The following is a 26182-nucleotide window of genomic DNA, read 5'->3' as shown; positions in this document are numbered from 1 at the left end:
ACACATTGATGTAGCACTGAATTCAGCCTTGAATGGCTTCAGAGGGAAGGATGAGCCGAAGAAAACCTTTGCAATTTGCACAAAGGGAAATCTGGAGCAACGTCACCGCAGTCAGTGGCATCGCTTTTCATTTCCATCAATGTACAGGGGAAAAAGAATTTGGTTTCTTGGGTTCACATCAGGACAACAGATGAGCGGGCCTGAGCTTAAAAGTCCTACAGAACTGAAACGCCACAGACAAAGGCATTAAGAAACACTTATTGTGATGTTCTTCTGTCTGTTTACAAGTCCCCTTGTGGTCTTCTTAAATGGCCAGGGAACATTTTTAGCCACCCCCTCCGGGCTCCGGATTATGCCTTGGTTAGCAGATCATCTGGGCAGCCCTCTCTGTCTGTAACTCTATATGAATGACTTCAGTGACAAACAATACAACCATTCACTTTTTGTAAAAAAACAACCACTGCCACCAAATGTTTCCAATTTAAATATTACTGGTTCCAATTTGGTATCAGCTACTGTCAGCTGTAAATCCCAACGAATTTTGAAGTCACAATCCTGAATTGAATTCTGCAAATGCAGAATTAAGAAGGAGTAATGAATATCTCCAAGTAGGAAGTTTAGACAAAGAACCCATCACATCCATATTACAGAATTGTGGGTTACAGAAGCTCTTCCATGGGTAGCGCCATTTAACAGTGGTTAATCATCACATACTCCAGAAACTATGCATTCCTTGGGAAAGAAACAATATAGATTATCTGAGAATGAAATCAATTCTACTTTAATTCATGTTAATTCCTGGCATAGGACAGCTTATCCCACTTTCTTGCACGCAAAATTGGGTGACTTGATCAAAACTGCTTATTTCAAATCATCCCTTGTCCATCCTAACCCCTATATGCACCTGGGAGTTGCCTGCCAGAGTATGAGCTGGTCTGGACAAAACCTACACACGGGACCCAAGGACCTCTCTGATGATTTACTGACATATACACAACAAACATATTGCCCTGGAATATTCCCTGACAGTGTTTATTTTACGAGATCCACCTCAGGATTCACCTGCTCCTGTTCTTGCCCTGGTAGTGTACGATTTCCTAAAGCAACATTTTCACACCAAGATGAGTGCAAGTTACAGTAGATTTCTTGCACATGTTCCACTGCCTGCAGCATGTTAAAAATGTAGATCAAGGTTTCAGTGATGTAAAAGCCCTGAACTGAGTTAGCTTCACATGTAGGCTGAAAATCTGAGCCAGTTCTTACTTTATTCAAATCCGTTCTGCCCACCCCTAATCTAAATGAGCTCAGTCATTAGCCTCTAAATCTTTATTTCTGTGTGCCAACGTTGGCCCCAGTTCAGCAAGGCACTTAAAGATGTGCTTAACTTCAAAAGCACGGTTAAGTCCCACTGATAGATTTGACTGCAGAGGGATGTAAGCAAATAGCTAAAGGCTTTGCTAAATTGGAGCCTTAGTGACACAATCCTCGAAACATTTGTATTTTAACATGTTTATAGAGAATTAGAACAATTAAGTGGAACTCTTCCTTCTACGCATAAAAACAATCCAGGACTTCCTCTTTCGAAAAGCTTACAGCAGCCAAACTTTCTTTTCCCAACCCTGGGGTCAAGTACTTTTCCAAGAACTCATCTTAACATAGTGCCCTAATTATTTGTTTCCTTTGTGATAGCTCTGACACATATATATGCATAGGTGAGCATAAAAGCTCATGGTATCCACTCGTTATGAGAAGAGACACATATTTATCTATTCTACATAGGAAAAACTTCCTTTTCCATAGTTCAGGCCAGCCTGGGCTGAAGATCTGAAGCATACTTTGGTTTTGTTCTACGCCACCATACAGACAACTCACACGCATGTAACCTTCTGAGGGTGTTTCTAACAGATTTATCCTTACAGGGGGTTTGTCTTCTCCTCTGTAGAGATTCCTCTAAAGGCAAGAGCAGGTTCTCTCTAATCCAAACATACATGCAGCATTTTGAAAAGCACTAGCCACATTCCTTGTTGTAGAAATAAAACAGGTATGAACTGCAAAGGTGGCAATGAATTTATCATCTTCAATCTTCTGCTAAAACATATTGATCTCCTTGTGCTAACGCAAAAACTCAAAGAACATCCACCCGAATCCTTGGGGCTGGATGGGGATGGCTGAACCTGCGCTGACTGTTCCACTGGAAGAAGGGTCAAGCCCCTTCTTTTTAGGTGTTTGCCTTCAAATCTGGTCCATGAGAGTGACCAAAAGAGCACCATCACCTATGGTCCCTTCAGCGATCCCACTGCAGCACCACTGGGCCTGACTGATGGTGACCACAGCAAAACCCTCATTTGAACTGATAAGGTCAGGAATGTGGATAAACCCAGAGATTTACAGAAAACACTTGATCCAACTCCAGGTGAGCTGTGGGAGAAGGAGAGGCATGGGCCAGCACATCCCCACTGCTGTCCCCACCACTGGCAAGGCAACATTCTCTCTGGGGACTGGCTTTGTCATCAGCCTGCTTGCGCCCCGTCGCATGAGATATTCCTACTCGGGGAGGTCATACTGAAGTGATGAAGCTCTGAAAGCCCTTCTCCCTGCCAGCCTGGGAGCGGGGCTGGGTGCCCAGGCGCGGGCAGCCCCACGGGTCTCCCTGCCAGAGTCCGTCCAGGCAAACAAAGAAAAAGCATCGCCTTCCACTTTAATAAAAGCCAAATGATGCCGTTTGCCAATTACCAAAATGGGGCGAAGGTTAAAAACCCACTGAATTATAACACATGTCACGGACCAAAGCTTCTATGATTAACAGTTCTGTGAGAAATTCATTAATTTCACCAGCAGCAAGCTGACAGAGATTGCACTTAATGACAGAACACAGGGCAGGGGAAAGGCGGCCGAGTCGGGAAAGAGAAAGCTGCACTAAATCACAAAAAAAAAAAAAAAAAAAAAAAAAGAGATGAGAAAACCCTTTCCCCCCCCCCTTACAAGAAAAGAAAAAAAATAAATAACCGGAGTTATAAAAGGCGGTTGCATTTGTTCCGCTGCTGAAGATTTATCTTCATCATTTCTTGTTGGGGAAGCTGACAGCACGAGAGAACAAGACAAAGAGAAGAGCTGGAGTGGGCTACGTCTCCCTGGGGCTTGTTTGGGCAGCAAAGGGTGAAGGTCGGAGGACAGTCCTCCACGAAGGCCGGGGCAGGAGACGGCATGTTGGCCAGGGGTGGGTCTTGGTCTACAGTGCTGGTCCCCCCAGCTGTCAAACGCCCAGATGTGCATGCTTACGGAGGAAGGTAAACCCCAAATTTCCCCTGCAGAAGCAATTCAGCAATTCTGCAGCCGTAACAGACAGTTCATGCCAACATTTAACCAAACAAAAAGAAAGGAAAATCTTTTTGCTACACTAACTAGAAAGCACAAGGAGCTGCACAACGAGGGGCACACACGCCGGAGAGCTGCGGGCAGCCAGCGCCCGCTCCAGGGGCAGGGAGGCTTATCTTCATTACAAACAGAGTTAATGGAGGATTAGAAAGTTGGAAACTCCTGGAATCCACAATTCTGACAGCTGAACTGGGGTGTCTACCTGGGTTTTCATGCCTCCCACCTGCGGTTTCCAGTAGAGGGGCAAATGGCACCAGGTGGGATGGAGGAGGGGATGGATCTTGTGAACATGGCAGGGAAATGCCACCGAGGAAAAGCAGCACTTCACAAGAACTGCCTTGCCAGGGATGAGACAACCTCAGCTGATGTTTCCTACACCGTGAAAAGGACAAAAACCTGATTTCTGAGGAACCACTGTCAAAGGCAGCTCCGATGCACCAGGCTTTCTGCTGCTCCAGTGACTGTGGGGTGGGAAATTACACCTCTGCTTCTGCACACCCAATTTCACCCTCCACTCCACGAGGCTAAATAGGAAATAATAAAGTATAATAATTTGAGCTATAAAGAGCAAAAGAAGAAGTAACTGGGCCATTATATTTGGTCTAAGGATGCAATGTGAAAATAAAGTGTGTCGTTTTTACAGCACATCTCCAGCAGCGAGGTAAACTTTTGCTGGAAACAAAAAAGAGCCTGTGGTCAGTTGCAGCAGAAAACCCAACAACTGGAAAAATACAACTGGAAAGTACAGAGTATTCTTTTTTCAAACCCTCTATAAATGTCTTCAGAAGGATGGAATGGATTTTCAAAATTGCTAATGATGACTGAGGACAACTGCCTATAAAGTTCAATGGGACTTTTGCATTTAAGCTCCTTTTTCTCTTCTAAAATATTAACTGTAATACATATTTCAGGAAAGAAGAGTGAGGGCATGTTTTATTTTCAGTTATTAAGTTGTCACTAACCCATGGGAGTGATCCATTCACCCTCAAAATAAAAGCTGTGTTAACTTTTAAGGGCCAATATATTTCCTTTCCCTCACATATTTAAAATCTGCACCCTTGCCTCGAAGTGTCTGTATCTGGCTGTAAATCCTCTCCAACTGAAACAATTTTCTTTGAAGAGAGAGAAATAGTATCTCTTGTAGAGAGAAGCCAAAAGCAGGCAGAAATACCCATGTTTACCTAAGCAAAATGAAGCAATAGAACTGATGCTTACACATAGGAAGGAAAGTTCCTTTAAAAACTAAATAAATATTTTAAATATTGTATTAGGCAAATGCAACCAGTGGGGAAAGGGGAGAAGGGAAGGATGGGCAGCATGGGACTGGCACTCTAGTGGAGTCTGATGGGGAGATCGTGAGCACAGGAGGCAGAAAACTCACATCCAGCTTCTCAATCAGCTAAGAAAAAATTTTAAAAATCCTCTTTTTTATGTTCTTTCTGGATTGGGTAAAATAACAAAGGAAAAAGACGGCAGGTGACAGCAAAGGCATCACCTATTTCCTGGCTGCACAACTTGATGCACAACGTTCTCTACATCTTGGATACCTGAACTGCTTAGAGTTTCTTGTACAGAAGAAAGCACATATGGTCACCCAAACCCATCCCACCACAAGGCACATTGGAGATTCTCCACTATAGCACTGTCATCAGAGGAAAAAATTCCACTGATTTCAATTGCTTTTGGATCGGGGCTTTATTTCAGAGAGTTTCTAGTTCCTTGGCTGGCATGGGAAACTTTATGATCAATCCAGCACAGTAACCTGCAAGACCTAAAACGCTACTTCGAAGGAGCGAGGCTCTGACAGAAGGATTTGAGAACAAGGGGCTGAGCTGGTTCAGTGCATCCCGAAAACAAAACAACGCAAAAAAAAAAAAAATTCAACAAGGAAAAAAAAGAGGCAAACGGCGGGTGATTCTTCTTCAAGAGATTTCTAAAGGTTAGTTCGCTGGGCTGCAGAGACTCACTGAAGCTTTGCCTAAGGGGAATGCATTTTTTATTAAGGAAATAGCTTTCTAAACACAGAGCACTTCTAATTTCGTAAGTGAACAAATGTTTCGATTCCTACTGAAAACTTGAGAGGAAGGAATGTGGTCCTGCATCTCAGTCCTCTCGAGCTCCCTGTCGCTTCCCACCATCTCCTTCCAGTGGGTCTTTCTCGCTCTTTCTCTGTCCCGCTCCTGCACTGGGTTTTGGCCAAACTTCCACAACTAGACTTCTCATCTGAAACTTGATCCTGCTGTCTCTGGGCCTCTGAATTTATTCAACTTATTGCACAGAATGATCAGACTCCTCGAATCTAGGTCAGAACACACTGACTGGATTGATTTAGCTATAGATATACTCCTTTTTTTGTAAAAAAAAAATTATTTTCCCCTATTTTCCCTTCCCCCTCCCCCTTCTCACTCTCCCCCCTTTCCTGGAATACATCAGGTCCTAAAAACAAGCCAGAACATTATCAAAAAACCCGACAGCCTGCTTAGGAGGCTGAGCAGAGGTTTGCTGGAATATGCAACTTGTCTTACTATTGCTGCCACTATGGTGTGACGACTGCTCACAACTTCGAATTCACAAAGGAAAAAAAAAAAAAGATTCTTTCAGGGGTTTTGCTAAATTCTCCCCTCTTCTTTTCACAGCCTCGCTGAAAGGATCCATGAAGCTGCCGCACCAGAGGCCACGAAAGGTCACAATCTCTGTGGGATGCTGTAAAGCAGAGGCTGAGAGGGGTTGGTGGTGATCTATTGATGTGTCTGTAATAACAACAAGAATAAAACGGTAGCCATAAACCTTTCATCCTGGGGGGTCCCACAGAGCTTTTCAGAACGTGGTCTGGATCCGGAGAGGTACTGAGAGCCCTTCCCCAGCCATAAAAGCACCACAAATGCTGGCAGCCAAGCACCCTTCGCATGGGGCCGAGCACCTTGCAGGATCCGTCCCCTCCGGGGCACAAGCATCACTTTGTCTCTGCACGACCGTTTCCGTGGGAGGTCCCTGTAGCACTTTAGCAGCACAAAGCGGTTTAGATCGAAGCCGGCATGTGAGTGGCGAAAACGATGCCGTACTGGGGAATGTATGGAGAGTTAACTGGCCCCAATTCCAAGCTTGGGATAAAGGAGGGAGGAGAAAGGAAGAGGAAATAATTCACTAACAGTATCCCGTGTGGGTTAAATGTCCCATCCATCCTGATCAATGAGAACACTGCCGGTTTTTCACCAGCGACACAAAAGGGTCAGCAGGGTTCAGCTGCTGTGCCCCTCCTGCCTCCCCTTCGCCCCCGGCGCGGGCGGGCGGCAGCGGGTGGCGAGGCAGAAGGAAGCAGGCGGACGGGCTCACCTCTGCTCCGCCGGGCTGTAGGTCTGGCCTCGCTGGCAGCTGCTGATGGTGATGGGGTCGAAGTTGTGGAAGGAACGCAGGGCCACCCCGGAGATGGCCACAAACTGGGAGCCGAAGCTAATGAGGACAGCCTGGGTGTGATAAAAAGGGTGACTGAGGTCATGGATGACGGGGATAATCAGGGGATTGTTCCTGCAGCTCAGGACGTGGACACCTGCCAGAGGAGAGACAAGATCAGAGGAAGGGTCAGACTTAACACAATCGCTTCGCGAAGCCGTGGGCACTTCAGAAGCATTTCACCCAGTGGAATGGCCCTATAGAGCTGAAAAGTTATGGTAAGCTGCCTGGAGGGGCTTCCCAAATCGCTCCGGAGAGCTTAGCAGAGAAGTATATCCCTCCAGACAGCTGAAGAAAGGCTGCCATTCTCTCTGCGAGCGCGGCAAGCTCTCAGAGCAGTTTCTTTAGACCACAGCTACGTTCCTATTGTGCTCTGTTAAATCAGGAGCAACCATCATGGAGGAAGCGGAGTCGCACTATTGTTAAAACTGGTCTGAGAGGACAGTTGGAGCCTTTATATCGCGCATCAAACGGTGCCGGCAGGCTGGGTGGCTTTGTGCGCAGTGGGCAGCGCACCAGTGGCTTGTTTGGAGCTGTGCATGTCATTAGCACTCGGCGTAGAACTTTTTTGCATGAGCTTTAAACTAACTGTGCCCAGTTTTGATTATTTTGGATGGTTTTCAGCCTCGAGGTATCTTGCTTTTTGCTAAAAAAGGCAAGGATGGTCCTGGAGAGAGAAACAAGGGTGATGGACCGACTGAGGATTTTACAGGTGATGTCATTTGAGAAGAAAATAATTGTGTCTCCGGAAAATAAGAGCATCTCAAGAGGTCGAGGTGCACGGAAGCACCACAGAGGTGACAGAGAACTTCTTAATCCCTTTTCTTCAGCGAGGAGGCACTCAGTGATAGTTGGGAAGAAATTTCCACCTTCAAGTAGAGGCAACCTGAATTCAGATGGGTCAAATCCATCTCAGTGGTAACTCAGAGGACAGACAGCTGTCAGTTGGCCTCAAAAGTCATTAATTGAGATTCAGGGCCTGACAGCTGACTGCAAGGCCCTGCCTCCGCAGCTCCGTGGCATCGCTCCGAGGATCAGCTTGGCTTCAGCTCCATTTGCTTCACTGGAGCTCCCCCAGCAACAGCTCTGGCCCGGGCCCTTTGGCTACCCTGCTACACTCACAAATTTGAGAATAAAATAAATTCTATTTTCACGTTTAACTGGCTGAAGGATTTCTATTTTTTTTTTTTTTCCAGTTCAGGTTTCCTGACTCAAAAGGGAAGGAATAAAAAAGTTTTCATTTTTCTCCTTAGAAAGTGATTTCCTGTGAATTAAGACAGACTTCTGACCACTTTCTTCAAACATCCATCTCCCACCCTCTACTTTGAAAAAATCTTCCTGTATTAAAAAAAAATAAAAATAAAAAGCAAACCTCTTTTTGTTTTGGTCTTTACCTGACCCTGAAATAACCTCCCTGTCTACTTGCCTCCCACAGGCCTTTTGATATCAGCTCCTTGTGGAACGGTGCACGTTTCTCACTTACAAACAGGTGCAGTTAATACTCAAAATCCCGGGTTCCCAAATTCCTTGGAAGTTTCTGCCTTCTCTGATGGAAAGCCAAGAAAGACCTTATGGTATGAGGCTGTTTATTCACTTCAATTTCATTCCTTGCACTCAGGTGGTGTCCACAACAAAACAGACCCTTCAGAGCTGCGCTGAAGTTGCTGGTGCTTTCCGACCCCGACAAGGCAGACGGGGGCTGAGCAGGTCAGGGTCATTTAACTAACCTGCCTTCATTAGCAAAAAACTACTCAAGATAGTTCAGATGTCCATGGCAGGAGAATCAGAGTTGTCTCCATTCTTGCCCCTGTTTCTGTACCCACCTATTCAGGTCTCAACAGCTGTTGCAAAGTACTGGGCATTTGGCATCTCAACTTCTCCATCTCCCACTGAGACTCAGAAGAAGCTTCTCATTATTTTCTGGGAGTCCACATGATAAAAACTTGCTCTGATCAAGGTGGGAATCGGCACTCGTGGATAGACTGCATTTTGCTCATAAGAGTGTCTTTAGCACACTGAGGACTGATCAAGCTTTAAACTATTGCTACTTCTTTTCGGACGTACTTTTAGTTTGCCACTAACTTCTGCTTGAGGCTGGTTGACTGTCTGCAGTCGCTCCTGCACCCAGTGCACGCCAAAGTTTGCATCTCAGCTGTGGTTTCTAGCTTGTCATGGTGATAATTCAAACACATCAAGTACATTATCCAGCAAAAGAACTTAATGCTGCACCCAGAACTCAGACAAAACAGGGGCTGGGAGCTCTGCCCGAGTGAGCGCTGCTGGGTAGCCTACCTCCACCTCTCTTCTGTTCCAGGCCAGCCTCTTCTGAAAAGGTCAGGGGGGCTTTTCCATGATGAAGGCAGCATTTCAGCTGTGAAGATCTCCAGGCGTCAGTCTGAGCCATGCCAAACTCGTGTTGCAACTTCATTGAGGATTTCAAAATCTCACCCTCAGTTTCCTCTTTGCTCCTCTTTCTTGTTCTCTTTCTCTCACAATCTGTCTCTATAAACTGTTGCATTAAGTATTTGTTGGCATACTCGTGTCTCCATCCTTTATTTCTCAGAGGGAAAGAGCTATGTGCCACTGTTTTATGAAAGAAGGAGGCAAGGAAAGACTAACCCAGGGGCTCTGGCAAACTGGGAGCTATCCTGACTCAACCTGCACAACTTGCTATGAATTTCATTTTGTTTTCGGACAACAGACACCACACATACTTTCATTCTTTTCCTCCACACCCCACCAAATTATATATTACCCTGGATAGTCATCCAAGACCTGTCACTCGTGTGAGTCCCTTCGCCTCATCACTAGTAGGAAGTGCATTTGAGTTTCAGCTTGTCAAAATTGCAAAGTTATGGTAAAACAAAAAGCTGGGGGAGGGAAGATTATGTTTCCTTAAAAACTGCTCTCAGGACGACATGGCCAGCTTTCTTCTCAGTGGAAAAAAACGGGTAGGGGACATCTGAAAAAGGATTATGCAAATCCTACCCTGACACAGAGTTGGGAGCTAGGGTGAGCTCCTTGGTCCTGAAGCTTAAATGCAGCCGGAATCAATTCACCAGACACAACTTTCCCAAGTTCGGGGACCTGGGCCCAGGGTGAAGACAAAAATGGTCTGTCCTGGCACTGCAACACAACCAGCAGGTCCACAGCCTCTGTCAGGCACATTTGCTTGAGGCTGTGCAAGCAGCCTGCAAGGACCCTGGTGTGAGACCTTCATCAAACATGGAATACTTTGCATGAAAAAAATTTGGGCATTAAATAGTTGTGGAAACCTCCCTGCAAGCAGGACTAGAGATCCAAACAACTACACCTTGCGAAGCAGAAGCATTTGCTGCACCAGCTGGTGCAGGTCCCTCGCTCCCTGCTCCCAGTAGATCATCTGTATCGCTGTCAATGTCTGTCCAGGCAGGTGCTGTGTGTGAAGCACTGATATAGTGCTTATTTTAATGACGAAGAGGAACCAACCACTTCTGAACACATAGTGAACAGATGTACGGAGAGATGTCTGTATAAAATGATGCATCATTTTCAACACACTCTAGTGAAACTCGGGTCCTGGAGTACTAAGCAAGAACTTTTTTTTTTGTCTGATCCTGGAAAAACTGGGGAGTACTGGTCAGTTTGTGAACGGGGGTTCCAACAGCTTGAGCAAGCAATAAAGAGGGAGTTTAATAAAATAATGTCTTACCAAGATCATGGCTTTGTTCCTTGGTGTCAAACAGCTGCACACTGATGGTCTCCTGCTTCTGGTCCAGGTAATAGGTCCCATCAGTGACCAAGTGAACTAGGACTGCTGCAGCTACCATGGGCTGGGAAAAATAAGCCTGGGAAAACAAAAGCCCCACAAAGGCTGAGGTGTTGAACTGTAGTGGGCTTTAAAAAAACCCAAGAGTCAGTCCAGGATTTTTAAAATAACAATTCCCATATCCCAGGTCACACAGAAGTCTTCTCTTCCAATCTTTCCTACACACACTAGATAAACTCGAGTCAAACAGCCCTGCAGCTGGAGGCTGTAACCTCTCAGAAATTCAACAGCCTTGTCACAGGAGGGGACTTCACCACTCTCTCTAGACAGTGCTCAGAGGCTTTGTTTTCCTATTTTGCACTAAACACACTTCAAAGAAAGGAGCAGCTTGTCCCGGGGAAGGCTGTCCCATGATATTTTGCCTGTTGGAGAAACTTCGTACAGGCAGGCAAAGAGAAGACTTCTGAATGACACGTGAACTTCCTACCTTCAGCCAGAAAACGGTCTGTGTCATGTGGGAGTACTGGAAGCTGGCTGTGCAGGGATACCAGGCATACTGAGAGACACCATCGTTCAAGTCAATCACTTTAGTTCGACACACCTGTGAGAGAAAAAAGAAATAGCAAAACAGACGTAGAGGACAGTAAGGAAGGATTATGATTGTTTAAAGTAGGGAGGAAAGTCCAGCTGCACTGCTAGAATAAAATAACGTACCATAATGTTTCTAAATACCATGAGATTATTCAAAAGTTACGTTTCCAGGTCTTCCACCTCAATAAGAAAAACTGAAACATGAAAAGGAGCTAAAGACTCACAGCAGCTGGATGGCAGCCAACAGTTTCCTCTGAATTTGGTATGAGGTCTTTGACAGCATTCAGAACTTTACTCCCACCCAAATGGACCACAACTCTTCCCACTGGAGTCAGAGTGATGATCACTTCTGAACGCACCAACTCGCAGCACAGACAGCCTGCAAATGCTCCCCCCGGTACTCAAGCAATGTCCTATTTAAACCTGCATGTTACTGTAACCCCAGGGAAGCCACAGATGGCCATGTAAACTTGGAAGCAAGTGTAGCCAGGAAAGGCCTGTCTCTACAACACAATTTAAGCAAATTAGTTTCTCATTTTGTTAACCAGTTTCTGTAAGCGGAATCACCTTCTTACACCTCCAGCACTTTCCATGGCAGGCAGCAGTGGGATTATAAGCAAACTGCTCTTTTCAACAAAGAACAAGTAGATGAATCCCAAGTGCTGGCATGGATGAAAAGCTCAGAGATGAAAATGCCTGAATTTAAGTGCCAGAGAGCATTGCATTGCCTCCAGTACGTACGAAGTGAAAATGCAGCCACAAGAAATGGTAGGATTTACACTAAAACTTCACCACTCAGTGAAGCTACTTCAAAAAATAAACATACATGATCAGAGCCTTCACTCCCCCAGCAAACATGAGAAAGGAAATGCCCACCACGCAAAAGGCTACAACTGCATTAGAAGGATGCTTCCAGCTGAGGGTCTCGAGTGTCTGAAGGGTATCTGTGAAGATTCACAACACTTTGGTGAACTCAGTGACTGTCACTGCCAGAGTCCCGAGGATAGAGGGAATTCCTTGTGGTCACATAGTGTAGTGGCAATGGAGCTATGAATGCAGCCCAGGAGCCCAAACCATCTCCAGCAGTTGTGCTAGCCATGGGAGAGCCCAGGACTCATCTCACGGACCACCTGCGCTAGGTGCTAACTGGAGCTGTGTACCCCTGGGGACGGTATCAGATTTCTTTCCAAGACCAGAGCCTGAACTGAGCAATCAGGTGGTGATGCGCCGTCAGTAAAGTGGCTCCCATATGTAATTTCCCTGATTATTAAAACAAAAAGAAAGGCCTGAAGTGAAACAAGACAGTTAACAGAGATGGTTTTAACCATTCAAAATTCTATGCCCACTCAGTAATTCTGCATGGAACTGCCCTCTTGGTCTCAGCAGGCAGAATCTGGGTGATGCAAAGATGCCTGGGAATGAGAAACCAGATTGGCTAAAAATGAGGTAATCACCTCTATAATCTGAGTCCCTCAAGATCCAGCACAGAGGAATCTATGGGCAAAACATAAATCAGCTTTAATGGGCTGGAAGAAGATTTTTAGTTTATTTATTTTTTAAAACAACTGGGACCAAGCTTCATTGAGGCTAGCCAGTGGATAGTGTTACATTTTACAGCAGAGCAAGGCTTTACATAAACTATCTTTGGCATTTGAAATCCAGGCCAGCAATTCGACATGTACCATTTCGCAATTCTCCCTTCTTGCATTTTCAGCAGCCTGTCTCTTGTTGGGAGCATGGTTTTTATTTTAATACCTCTCCAGCTAGGGAATTTATCTTACCCACATCTGCAATTTATATGGTCAGAGAGCTCTTTGACATGAACAAGGGTCTCATTACTTTTATATGATTTTGTTCTTATTCTTACATCTCCTCCTGCTCAATTGGTCCAAAAAGGTGGTTGAAAGAAACAAAAGTACCGACGTTTGGTGCATTTTAAGTGCCACTTAATGGATGAGTGAAAACCTGTATTAAGAAATCACCCAGATCTTCATCAAAAGTTTGAACCGAACCCAAAATAAACCCTGGCTGAGGTGGGTTGGAAATCTCTGATAACTTTTAAATGCCTTGTTTGATTTGTGTGCGTGTGCGAACTCCAGCACTTTCTGCTTCTGCCTGAGAATATTAGCAAAAATCTTAACATTGCATAAGGAGCCTGTGTTTGAGACCTGTGCAGCTGAGGTGTGCGGAATCAGGAGACTGGTCTGGTTTGAACAGGTTAGATAAGCTTCCTCCCGCTGAGGCTGATCCATCGCTATTCAGACAAGGGTTTCAAAGCCATACTGGGGTAAAAAGTTCTTTCAGGAGAAGAGTATAATTGAGAAGTGTGGGAAAAGTCTAACAGACACGACACTGAGTGGCTACGAGAGTCTCTTCTACACTAGCTGCTATCTAGTAAACTTAGCTCACGGCAAAAAAGTTCTTTAAGATTTTGTAATAACAATTCGATTGGATAAACAGTCCCCATCTCCTACAGACTCCACCACCTTAACAGGCTCCAACGCACGTGGCAAATGCATCCCCTTTCCAGTTCTACCTGGTTACTGAGTGTCACACCCCACCTGCAAAGTCAGAGAACCTTTTGCTGGGAGTGTCTTTCACACCTCTGCTTTTAAGGCACCCCTAGAAGATGGCAGCAGCGTGGTGGCACTTATTACTGCAGTACCACCACTTATAAGCTACAAGTTCCAATGGCATCATCTCTCCTCATAGCTACAAATTCACAGAAATTCACGCTTGTGAGAAAAATTATTTGCTAACATTCTCCGGTTTGCTACAGTGCCACAGAACAGCAGCTAAAGCACCTGACAGCCATGGAGGGAAGAAGGGATAGATGTACTTTCCATTTCAGCATGTTACCAGACACTGAAGTATTTGCTTTGAAGAATGATGTCATCATACAGGACTCAAAGCTTCGCTCACTGGGGCTTATCCAGCTTCTCAGAACTACACAGCAACTGGGATCCACAGGAGCTTAGTATCTGCTCCAAAGCATTCGGGGACTATTTGTGTCTACTTACTGGAAGCCCATGTTATACCCCTCCCTAGGAAGCTGCTTTCAATTAAAAGAGCTGATGTCTGTTCTTCTCAGAGGTTCTAATACAGCTCGTCTCCCACCCACACATTTTGTACACAAACATCGAGAGACAGAATGAACAAGGCCAGAGAGCACTGTGGGATCTTCCCACAAGAGGGAATGCCTGGAGGATTCCCTTTGACTGATTTATACAATCTCTTGTCAATCATGGGGACAACATGTTCTTCAAACTGCCTCTCCTGTTTTCCTCCTCTTACTCAAGGGGACCGAGGAATGTGTCAGCAGAAAGGGAAAAGTGATATATCGGGAGCGTCTAGTTCGTTGCCACATCTAAAACGCGTTTACTATTGCAATCAACTCCATTTCCTCATAACATTTTCTTTCAAAGTAATATGGGAATATTTGCTGAAGAGCAAATTTTGGAAGGCACCCTTGTGAATGATTCCCAGCCATCCCATGACTTCAGGCAATGTTAAGTTGTGTTGATGGGCTCCTGTTGCAGACAAACTATAGGTTAGGGATCACTGATCCTGCAGACTGGGCACTGGACTAGGTCTCAACCTGACTGTGCCCAGCACACGGTCCCATTACAACCTTCTGGGCAGCACTTGGTTTTTCCAGGCCTGAGGGCCCCATCTGTAAGATGAGGGTGATATCTCCCCATGTCACACAGGTATCTTGAGGGTAAAAGCCATTAGTCACAAAAAGGTGCTCGGATATTACAAAGAGAAGGGACAAACAAGCACATGCACGTGTGAAGGTTACACCTCCCCGCAGGAGTGGGTTAAACACAAACAGACACCATCCTGCTCTGTCCTTCCCATCGAGCAAGCACAGCCAGACACCGCAGGCTTCGCATACGCTGGTGGTTGTCGTCTCTCACATTGTAACATGAAAATAATTCTAAATGCAGACAGGCAAAGCTGCTATTTAAAGGAGGATGCTGCCCTGCTCAGCTCTGGCACACGGCTGACGCCGCGGTTGGAGTGGACGTGCCTGTCTGCATGCCCGCAGGCGGCTGTAAACAGAGCAAATCTCCCATGCGCAGATCTGTCTGCTCCCCAAATCCCATCTGTTGTCCCATGGTGGGGCTTCCTCCAGACCATGTCTTCAAGCTAAGTATGGCTGCGAAGGGCCATCACAAGCCATCAGGCAGTGACCTCCTTCTGGGGGTGGAGGGTGGAAGTGGTTATCATGCCCCGAACGCGCGGCTGCTGCCTCTCCCTCCCTCCTTTCTCCTGGGGACTGTGCTGCTGCCACTTCTGCACCGAGACAGACAACACTGTGGGTTTCTGGGATGAAACGGGCTATACCCTGCCCCATTTGCAAAGCAGCAACCACAGAATAAGCAGGAACAGGATCTACTGGTAAAACCCACAGTACCATCTATTTGTGGAGCACACAACATCCTGAGTGAGGTTGTACGATGGCACAGAAATACTCATGGACTGATACAAATCCGTGGAGGCACAAACAGGACATGTTCTGTTGTATGAAGATCCAGCTAAAGAACAGATTTCAACCATAATACTGAAACCTAATTAATCTACAATTTTTAGCCAACTGCTCTGCAAAATGTTATTTATATTTAACTCAACACATGCCAGAGAATCCCAACCATGACATAAGCAGCATTTTAACACATCCCTTACAAATGAAAGCTTTCTCTCTCCATTGCCAGACATGGAGGTTGGCAGTCACCCAGACCTTTTATTCTTAAATATGATATTGTTCTTGCAGACCTAAGGTTAATCTTAATGAAGGATGAGAAACTATGGTGTAGTTGCGAAGTATCAGAAAGGTTCCTGCTTGTTTATTGCCCAATGTTATAAGGCAGCTTGACTGCCACATGGACACCACCCAGTTTGCTGACTGCAGCACAGACCTCCAATCTGTTCTGAAAGCTGTTGCACTGTTCTTCTCGCTTAGGCTGGGAATTGGGTTGGAGTTACAGAAAAAATGATATTGCCCACATTAGTGAGCGCTAAACCATTAAAAAGGGCACCATTTGGGTTCCAAGAAACACTTCAAAAATCAGCCAATTTCTATGATCATTTCAAACCTCAGGAGCCCACAGAGCTCAGAGGGAAACTGTACACACAGGCTTACTCGAGGGACATCAGAAATTTTGCTCTGAGTCTTCTTCTAGATTCTGGTCAGAAATGCTTTAGTCTCTTCACTAGTATTCTGGATTTGCCTTGTCAGAAGACTTGAACAACCTGAAGTTGTCTGCCCAACTATGAAAGTCAGCATTGGGTTGTTTCAGGTTGGCTTCTAAAAAGGAGGAAAGCATTCCAAGTTACTTTTTCCAAAATGGTACATACACTAAATTTTTATGTGCACTAACGATGAGTCTGAAATACCCTGTTGTTGTAAAAATAAAACCAAAACCCACAATCAAATCTGAGATTCAGCAGCATAGGTTATAAGCATAACATGATGAGACGAAGTTGTGTCCTCGCTCTTTCAAGACTCTTCTTACCTTCTTGTCTGCTGCTTCTTTCTCAGCAGTGACTTTCCCTTACCTCTGATGCTTACAAACTGCATCTTCTGTTCCAAACCTCTCCTTGTCCTCTGTGTCTCATAACTCAGTTTTACTAAGTTTTGAGCTCTTTGTCTCTTTTTGCCTGTTTTCACTGGAGTACTTAAAGGTTTGATGGCAAAAGATGAAAAACTGCAGCATGTCCTGCTCCAGGACAAAGGCATGCAGGCAGGTGATGAACAGAAACGCTTTATCAACTGGAAGCCGATAAAACTTCTGGGGTAACACACTGATGCTCTATTACTCCCAGATTCAGAAGTTGGCTCAGAAGTAAGAGGAAATCTCATCTGTCAATTTTAGCCGTGTAATGAAGAACAGGATTTGGCTGTGGGATTGGGAAGCAGATTACGTCTCCGACAGGATGAAATAAAGCCCCCTTGCCAGTTGCTATGTCCAGTCTCAGCACAGCCATTTCCCCTTTGAATCCAGAGCAGCCGATGGTGTCTGGACCTTGCAGACTTAGTATTCAATTAGCATATTACTCCAGCTTTCTTAGCACAGAGCCCAGATTTTCAGCTGAAGGTTTGACTGGATTTTTTAGTAATTGGGAAGTGACCTTTAACACCGCAGTCGATATGACACAGTATCAATAGTTTGTTTGCAGTGTGACATGATGATAAATTTCTCTACTTTACAATAAAAATGATAGTGTTTGTTTCCAAAGGGAAATCTCCTTGGGGAGTTTTGGATGTAACACAGGGCTGTGATTCAGAAATGAGTGGGAGATGTAAGGGCCGTTTTGTTTTGTCATATAAGTTGGTTTAGTTTCAGGAAAGTGAATAGGAGCTACAGGGATTTCCATTAGATGATGGCCCAGATTGCAGGTGTATTCAATGTGTGTTATTAACTTTAGCTTTCTCAAAAACCGCAGTTATTTCATTTCCAAAGAGCCTGTATGAACAATATATTTCAATCGTTCAATTGCATTCTTTGAGCTTTCCTTTGAATTTCTGTTATCTCCAGATTCAAAGCAAACTTCATTTAAAACCAGTGAGTTCAAATCAAAATCACATAAAACCACAAACTTCACATGGTACACCTGAAAAAACTGTAAATCAGTTCTGACTGGCCCTATCCCAAACCCACATTGGCTTTGACAGCCAGCCAGGGGTAATCAAAATATCTAGGATGCTAGCTGGACCTGTGGAAAAAACAACATGGAGTTTTGATTTTACAACAAAACCCTAACCAGATGATTTTTGCATGGTTCAAAGGATCACCCCAAAGACATCAGTTGAGCCAGGGCCAGAAACGACAGGAAAAGAGTCAGTAAAGAAGAAATAATTACGCTAATGGGATTTAAGAATCAACTTAACTTTTGCACAAGCCCACAAGAAAACACCAGCGTTTGTGCTCACGGTTGCCGTTTGTACGTGCCCCTGCTTCTTTTACCATTCAGCAACACACGCCAAAAGGATGCAAAAGCCAGTGATGGCTCCAAGTGCACAGCAACGCAGAATACAGTCTCATACGAAGCACATCAAAGCGTAACCCAGCAATTTGCCATGTGCTCCTGTTTATTCATGTCAGACATTTGCTTTTTCTTCAACACAGCAGTAGGACATAAAGATGCTGCTCCCGAACAACAGCATTTTCCATCCCACCACTGCCAGGATCTTATCTAGGAGGCATAATTCTTAGAATTAGCCCTGAATTGCATTCTGCTATTCTGTTCAAATTCACAAATACATCTACCAGTAGAAATAGCAGCCAAATGCAAACCCCTAGACAGACAGCATGAAGAAACAGTGCCCAAACACCACCTTATACTTTTAGTTTTGCAAACATCAGCCTCATTAAAGCTAAAAGATATTTTCAATCGTGGCAAAAGCTCCTGTCTACAACTTGCACACTGCCGTTCACAAATGTGTGAAGGTATTATAGACTGATAAGTGCTTTAACAGACTGTATATCCATCCACTGGAGAGTGAGGTTAAACAAATACAGTAGCCAGAACATATTGTTGGCTGCACACTCGGGTTCCCGAACTGCCTGTCTCTGACTTGAACCAGCAAGGTCCACTGTGGAGAAGCTTCCATTTCACTGCGGGCCAAGGCTGCCCGTGGGGGTGCTGCAGCAAAGGAAAACAATCCCATCCCATAAGCTTCTACCCCTGATGAGTAGAGCAAAAGTCTTTTTTTGTGTTTGTTTTTCTTTTGACTGGAGCGTGTCATTTGGGAACAGCTGGCATCGGAAAACCAAAGGCAGAATGTGCATTGCACTTTAGGAGGATCTTAAATACATTTTAATGATTTATTAGTGGAACCGACTCACTGGATTCATCGTAGTTTTGCTGGTTTGGCACTCCTGCAAGGCAAAGCAGGATTGGGCTTGTTACAATCCATTTGGTAGCAACCCCTGCTTCCTTCCCAAACCTGGTCCTACAAATTTGCTTGGATGCAGAAAGTACACAGCTAGTTAGAGAAAGCCCCAGAGCAACAACAACAAATCCCTAAAGAACTTCAGCTCGATGAGGAGTTCTCTATTAGAATAACACCTGGCTGAGGTGGACAGAGATGCTTGGAAGCACTTGGGCAACGTTTCTGATAGGAAAAGAGACGAATAGGAAAAAAATTAAGCCACCTATTTTTCAGCTATCAAGGAGGCAAAAACCCACAACGCATTCGTTTCCAGCATGGCAGGAGTAGACCCTAAGTAGCCCCGTACATAACCCCACCTCCCCTGAACGCCCCAAGTGCACACGGGGCACAGTAGCATCTTCCAAGAGCTGTGAGACAACGCAGGTGCTACCACGAGCTCTGAAGATTGCTCGCTAAGCTTCGCCTGCGGCTGAAGCAAACAGCCGTGCAGTGGTTAATGTCAGCTCTGACCACATGATCACATTCAGGAAAGGTCAAAAGAGTGATTTTTTCGTTTAAAAACATCTGTGTGTTTAAAGAACAAAACTTTCTCATGTGCAGAAAACCAGGGGTTTCCAGCGCTTTTATTTCCAGAGTTGAAGTTGTGCTTTTCAGCTTTGTTTAGGGTTATGGACCATGTAAACATGCTGTGTAAACCACACGCAACCGTCATCACACAGCGTTTCTACATGTGAGGATAATTGGGGGTGCGAATCTCTCTCTCCCTAGCTCCTTTTCCCTCCCCAAGCTGCTCAGCTTCCCACCCCGCAGCCCCAGCGAGCCAGCCAGACACCCCGTTGTTGTCCTTCCCTATATGAAGACGTACACATGCCTCTAATCCTAAGGGTATAAGTCTGCTCTGGGCTGTCAACAGGCCTTAATTGGATACATCCAGGGAGATGATGCATAGGGAAGAGGCCCTGAATGTAATAGCGGGAGGTACGGCTGCGGCAGAGCTCCCAGTGAGCGCAGGGTGGGGGGACATGGGGCAGAGCTACCATGTGCCGTCCTGGGGAGCCGACTACGGTTACACCTCAGCAGGCAAAGTCTTTTGGTTTCCCATCAAACTAGTCCACCCTACATCAGCGTGCATTAATTAAGATTAAACCCTGGCTTGTCTTTCTTAATACCTGAAGGCATGGCTTGTGGTATGCAAATTGGAAGGTTCCTGCTTGCTTCACCGGGCTTTTCCCACTGAAACTGCAGCATAACGAAACCACCGCTGCTGTGCGAACAAATTCCTCTGAATGATTTGGCCCATACAGGGAGAGTCCATGGAGCAAGGCTCAGTTGCTTCCTCCATCCCATGTGCGTCTGCACCCAAGGAAAAGTTTAGCTGCAGGTGTCTGGGGAAGCCTGTCGCTTCCCTCTAACCTTGGAACAACCCTGGTTGATCTGATAAACCTCAAACTCCAACAAATTAAACCAAAAGACCACTTGTAGCGTTTCATCCTTGATGTCCCAGGCCAGTAGGAGAGTTCCCAGAAACTCCCAACTGCCCTCGCCCCAGTTACTGGAGGATTAAAGTACGAGCACCATCTGTGAGAGGAAGCTCATGGCTCCTTTAGCCTCACTGCATCCCAGGAGAAGACTCTGAGTGGATGGACTGGGAGCACAGGGGATGGAGGAACTCACAACTGCGAGGCTCAGCATTTCCCACCAGTAATGACCACTGGGAAACAGTTAAATTTCCCTACAATGAGGCTTTCCTTTTCCAGCAGGTAAGGGTCACAGTGCAAACTCAGTGCAGTGCACCAGGAACAGACCTGCTCTGCTAGAAGGGCAGATTTTTTCAAAGATATTTGGATGGACAAAGGTGGAAAGAAGGTCATGTGTACCCTGTGCTTCAGCTTTTCCTCTCTGAAAAGAGACTTGTCTTCTCTGAGAGCAATGATGCAAGGGTTAATTATTAAAAAATGGGAAAGTAAGTCCACTGCCCAAAGTGCTAAGAGTAATGATTCTGGCCCAATGACCAAAACTGCTAAGCAGAATTTGAGGTTCTCCTGAAATAAGGGCTTCTCCCAGTGAGCAGGTACAAGCACAGAGAGATAAAAGCACTGATCAGGCAAATAACCATTACCTGGCACGCATTACAGGCTGCAGCCAGACCCTGAGGCTACAGTGGAAACCCGGGGAGGCTCCCGCTGATAGCAGGAGTCGCTGGGCCCACTTACCAGCTGGGTGAATCATGTCTTCTTGTCAGATTCACCACTGAAATGACCTCAGAGGAAACAGCGACCCTCCAACTTTACAGGCAGTATTTCCACAAATGAGCATGGATTTGAGGTTCCTCAACAGTTACGGCTCCAACTAAGGCAGCACGATTCAAGAGAGACTTAGAGCAGCTCAAGACCCTATCCAAATGGTCCCCAGTTTTGTTTGTTTGTTTGTTTGTTTTTCCTTTTTAAAGCAGATACTTATCTCCAGGTAGGGACAGAGGGACTGGCTTGAGAGACCTTCAGGACAGTGCTGGGTAAGCACCATCCTCCAAAAACAATGCCTTTTAGAGACATCTCAAGATGAACACCCTAAAATTCCGTGGCATTCAACTACGAGGTCTCTTATGACAACGTGGGCTAAAATGCCTACAGTACTCTGAACAAGTACTGCAGACAATCCTTCATTTAAAAGGAAAAATAAATTCTCCGCTCCTGGCATGAGAAAGTTTACTTTCAGGCTTAAAGAAATGATGGTGTGGTTTTGGGGATGGCATTCCGTTCTGCTGAAGAACAGCACCCTGCCTGCCTGTATATCTGTGGCTTTGTAGCTACATTACAATCCTGGAGAGCTCTGTTTACATATTTTACATGTTTTCTTGTGCAGAACATGAAACCAAATTACATAGTAAAGGCCATTACGGCTTTGCTCTTGCACCCTTTTCCATCCCCTCCTTCCGATCGCTTGTTTTAACTCTGTCCAAAATAATCGACTGGGTATTTTTAACTGCGCTTGATTGACTGGCAATGCTTCAGGTTTATTTGCTGTTGCACAGGGAAATCATGCAAAAGCTGGAGAAGCTACATGCCAGGGGGGTAGGGAGAAGATGGCCGGGGCGGGGGTGGGATGAGAAACGCCAAGAACCCTTCATGCATGAACAAAGCAGACGTGTCGATGCATTTATGCAAAATCATTCTGCTCTGAATGGAGAAGGACCCAAGACAAACAACCCGGATGGGATGCAGGAGAGCTATCCCACGCTTACGGCTGGACATGCTCTGCATCTAAAGGCTTGTGAGCAGCAACAGCAGATGGAGAGACTGGCAGGTTGAGGGGCAAGGGCTGAGGAGGGGGGTCTCCTTTCAGAAGAGTGCATGCTAACGAGCATCGCCGCTGTCGTGGGGTCCAGCTTTCCAGCTCACCGGTGCCGGGGGGGTCCGAGCTGTTTTCTAGCACCGCGTGCAATCTGGGTGGGCGGCTGGGTGTACAGCAGATATGATCATAAAATGGTAAGTAACTTCTTAAAGAAGCACATAATCCTTATTATTATCCAAGACAATATTCCTTTCTTGCTTTTCTTCTTGCCTCTAGCAACAACAAATGGCATGGAATTCTGCTCTCATTTCATTCGTGGTAAATGTCTCCTGGTCCTAGGAAGACGGGACCAATTTCTGGCACCTGAGGATTTTTGGTTTGACCTTCATCTCTGAAAAGGTCAGACTGAACCTCTCTGAGAGTACTGATGGCTGCTTTGCTCTCTGCATCATCCTTTGTTTCTTTTATCTATTTTCTCTACAGTACACAAAGGGAACACAGTGTACCAGCCCCTGGTACTCACTGTTCTGTTTCCCTTAGATGACTTGCATATGTGCTCTTGAAAAATTATTCTAAAAACTAAGGGGGGAGGGGAGTGGAAAGAAAAAATATCCCATGAGTGTTTGGCAAAATTGCTTGGAATCTCCTCTGACATCTCATTGTGTTCTCTCTGTCCTCTCCTTACACAAATCAGCCAGAGGCTACGACAGCAGCCATGGGGTCTGCTGGTTTACTACTGCCAGGAGCAGAGGAGAACTGGAAGACATGGGGATGGAGGGGTGAGAGGGACGGAATCACTGTCTGTCTCAGCAGGAAGCAGACAGCCAGGTGATGGGCAGCATCCCCTTTTCTCCAGCTGGCTTTGGATTGACCTTAAGGGTATGGCTCTTTCTCGGCCGTCTCTCTACAACTGAGTCTTTTTCAAGCCAGCCTACTTAGAAATCCCATTTCTCACTTCATTTTGCTTCAGTGACCTCCCCAGAACACTGAGATCATTCCTGAGCAGGAGCCATGGCACTGATGTTAGCACACATCTTTGTAGCATCCCTCACCTTGATGCGGGCCCTTCGCATGGACCACCTCCTCCAACAAGCCAAAGCAGCAATGCAAACCTGCAAGTAAGGACCAGTGAAGTTTCTTGGACAGAAAGGTTGCAAAATCCAGCTTTCCCAGCAAGGTGGGTGGGAAACAATGTTTCTAGCCATTAAAGCAAGGAGCTGGTGGGATAGTTTTCCACTCCTTTTGTACTGGGAACAAACAGCCAAACTGTGCTAGGATAAAGACTGATTAATTCACAAATCAGATGATGGGAGGTAGCTCAGAGAGCTAAAATGCAGATTTAATGACCCCAAAACCCTTCCAGGTCTCTGCTCCCAGACAGCGACTCTCAGCAGGCCCTGACCAGTTTTCTTTTTATCTAAGAAATGAACATTTCCCATTCAAGAAGTCCTGAGCTTCACAGTCCTGGGGAGGTTTGGACTCAATAATGCCCAGTGTCTAAAACATCTCTGAAGGATATTGAGGTTTAATCCTCAAACAGTAGCTTTACCTTTCTGTGCTCCGCTTTCTACCCCTATTAAATGGAACGGAAATCAAGCAGTGTGGCTGTGATAAGGTTTAATTAATCCATGTACATTGAAAAAATATGAAAACATATTATCACTTAAGCCAAAGAAGCAGCATCTCAGTCTGAATTTGCCTGACGGTCAGGGCCAGGCTCGTGATGCAACTTTCCAGCCTTCAGGCAAAAGACCAAACTGGCTGGTCTGTAGTATCCAAGGGAAGGCTGAAATAAAGATGAAATTTTGGACTCCCTGAACTAACTTTAGACTTGGAGACTCTGTAACCTAAGCTGAGGCCTTTTGGTGGATCAGTCAGTACTGGAAACGAGCTCAGATGCGTACAGCAAACCTACATTCCTTTTGTGACAGTCTGTGCATGGTGTCCAGTTCATCTTTTTGCAGAACTGGTCTCTGATCACTCATAGTTCCTCCATTAATGGTTTTTCTTAGTGGGATTTTGCCCTCATCCTCCAGAGATTAGTGGTTCAAAGCCTGGCTCGGCTATAAATAACAAAGACATTTGCAAAGCAAATCATCTTATTAAAAATGAGGATTTTTTTATCCCTCCAACCACAACAAAACTCTTACCGTTGAAGAGCAACAGGACTTGGCTGTGAATTGGGAAGTTCAAAAAGGGCCACTTGCAGAGTCGACAGACAGACACCCTCCCTCTTCTCAGCAAGATCACCCCAAAGGAAAGGAATGGGTTCTCCATTAAAAGTTGCAGGTTTCCTCTCTTCCCACTCCTGTTCAAGATTACTCTATTCATTGGCTTTGCTGGATCTTTGGGGAATTATCTTCAGTGTTATATTTATTAGACAGAATAAAACTGTATGGCAGAGAACTTCATCATCTTTCTCTTCAATTTTCTTACAGTATTTTCTTACCACTCTTGGAGCCCTTGCTCTACCATGTTATTTCTTCCAGTATTCACAGTATTTTTGCGCTCCTGTCTTCTCCTTTTGTGGGCAACTTCAGACATACTGCAATTCTAGACCTCTTGCTGCTGCTGGTGGAAGACTAGGTTTGTTGCAGTGAGTCTGGGTGAGTGCAATTGTGGGAACTCTAACGGGGGCAGGAGGGGGCCTCTGTTTGTGGGAAGATGTAATAAGAATCCTCTTCCACAACTTCTTACTCCATAGCAGCCCCTGTGGGGTACCCAGAGGAGAACAGGGTGTGTTCGTCTGTCTGGGAACAAAAACGAATCCCAGGATCTGTCTGTGAGCAGCCTCGGGAAAGAGTCTCCTTTCGGTTAACTGTGCCTGAGCTGGGCAGCTTTTTCCGTACAGAGGAAAATCAAGTTCAAACAATGGCATAATAAGAAAAAAAAATTATTTTGTGTGTGTGTATATATATATATGGTTACTTGGTCTAAACAACTTCCATGCAACTGGGAGGAAATGCAACGAAAGGCGTAGCTACTGGAGGACTGTCCCTCTAAACCACCAATGGACAGACCAACTTCCAAGTCTTGAGCGCACATTGCTCTGACAGGAGTAACAAGGTCAGCAATAAGCCACCTGAAGATCCATAGTCCCTTCTTAGAATTCTCTGTTATAAAGGTCCAAAGGGAAACCACAGACCAATCAGTCCTCTAAAAGCAGGAGTGTCAGCAGCAAGAGGAACGGAGCAATGGCATCTCCAGCCTCCCGTAGTTGGTCTGCACCCACCTGCCTCTGCTCCCCTTGCCCAAGTCACAGAGCAACTCTTCTGAAACAGGCCTGTCAGACTTCTCCAAAGGCACATCTGTATAGAAAAGACACTTCAACAAAATATTCAAATCCTTCCTGCGCAGTACAACCTACTCTAGAAGGAGAGACTAACACATAAGCTAATTCACATCATCCAGCGTAAACTGTGGCAAAACAAAACTTGCGTGCAATGAGAGCATGGAGATTGAGTTGACTAAGGCCATTGCAAGACCCTGGTTTCTTGAACCCTACAGGACAGACAACCTTTTACAGTGATCTAATTCACATTGCATGTTTCTACTTGACACTCCTCGCTCGTGCAGCTTCAGCAGTGATGATACAATGGGGATCGTCCAGGTACACCATGAGTTGGCTTTTTAAACTCATGTCTTGTCAAGCCCAGGTGTGCTGAACTTGGTGTCGGGAGGCCATGTCCTACCCCTCCTGCTGGTAACAACGAGGCTGATCCTAGCTGTGTACAAACCAGTGAGGGAAATAAGTCCCTGAGAACTTCCAATAGAGAAAAAATTGCAGCTATTCACAAAACAGATCAGCCAAAGCACCTTGTGTCTGT

General features: G+C 45.5%; 1 protein-coding gene across 1 annotated transcript in view; it reads right to left on the bottom strand.

The window, feature by feature from the left end:
- PAPPA (pappalysin 1) overlaps positions 1-26182 on the bottom strand; it is a 178370-nt gene that overhangs the window by 41589 nt on the left and 110599 nt on the right. The window contains 3 exon segments of the mRNA XM_009986772.2: positions 6709-6922; positions 10517-10652; positions 11061-11174. Of these exon segments, the coding sequence (XP_009985074.2) occupies positions 6709-6922; positions 10517-10652; positions 11061-11174 (464 nt within the window).

This window comes from Tauraco erythrolophus, chromosome 22 (assembly GCF_009769465.1).
Source record: "Tauraco erythrolophus isolate bTauEry1 chromosome 22, bTauEry1.pri, whole genome shotgun sequence".
Lineage (NCBI taxonomy): Eukaryota > Metazoa > Chordata > Aves > Musophagiformes > Musophagidae > Tauraco > Tauraco erythrolophus.
The sequence above is the reverse complement of the archived record's forward strand: the minus strand, read 5'-3'. Positions and strand labels throughout refer to the sequence as shown.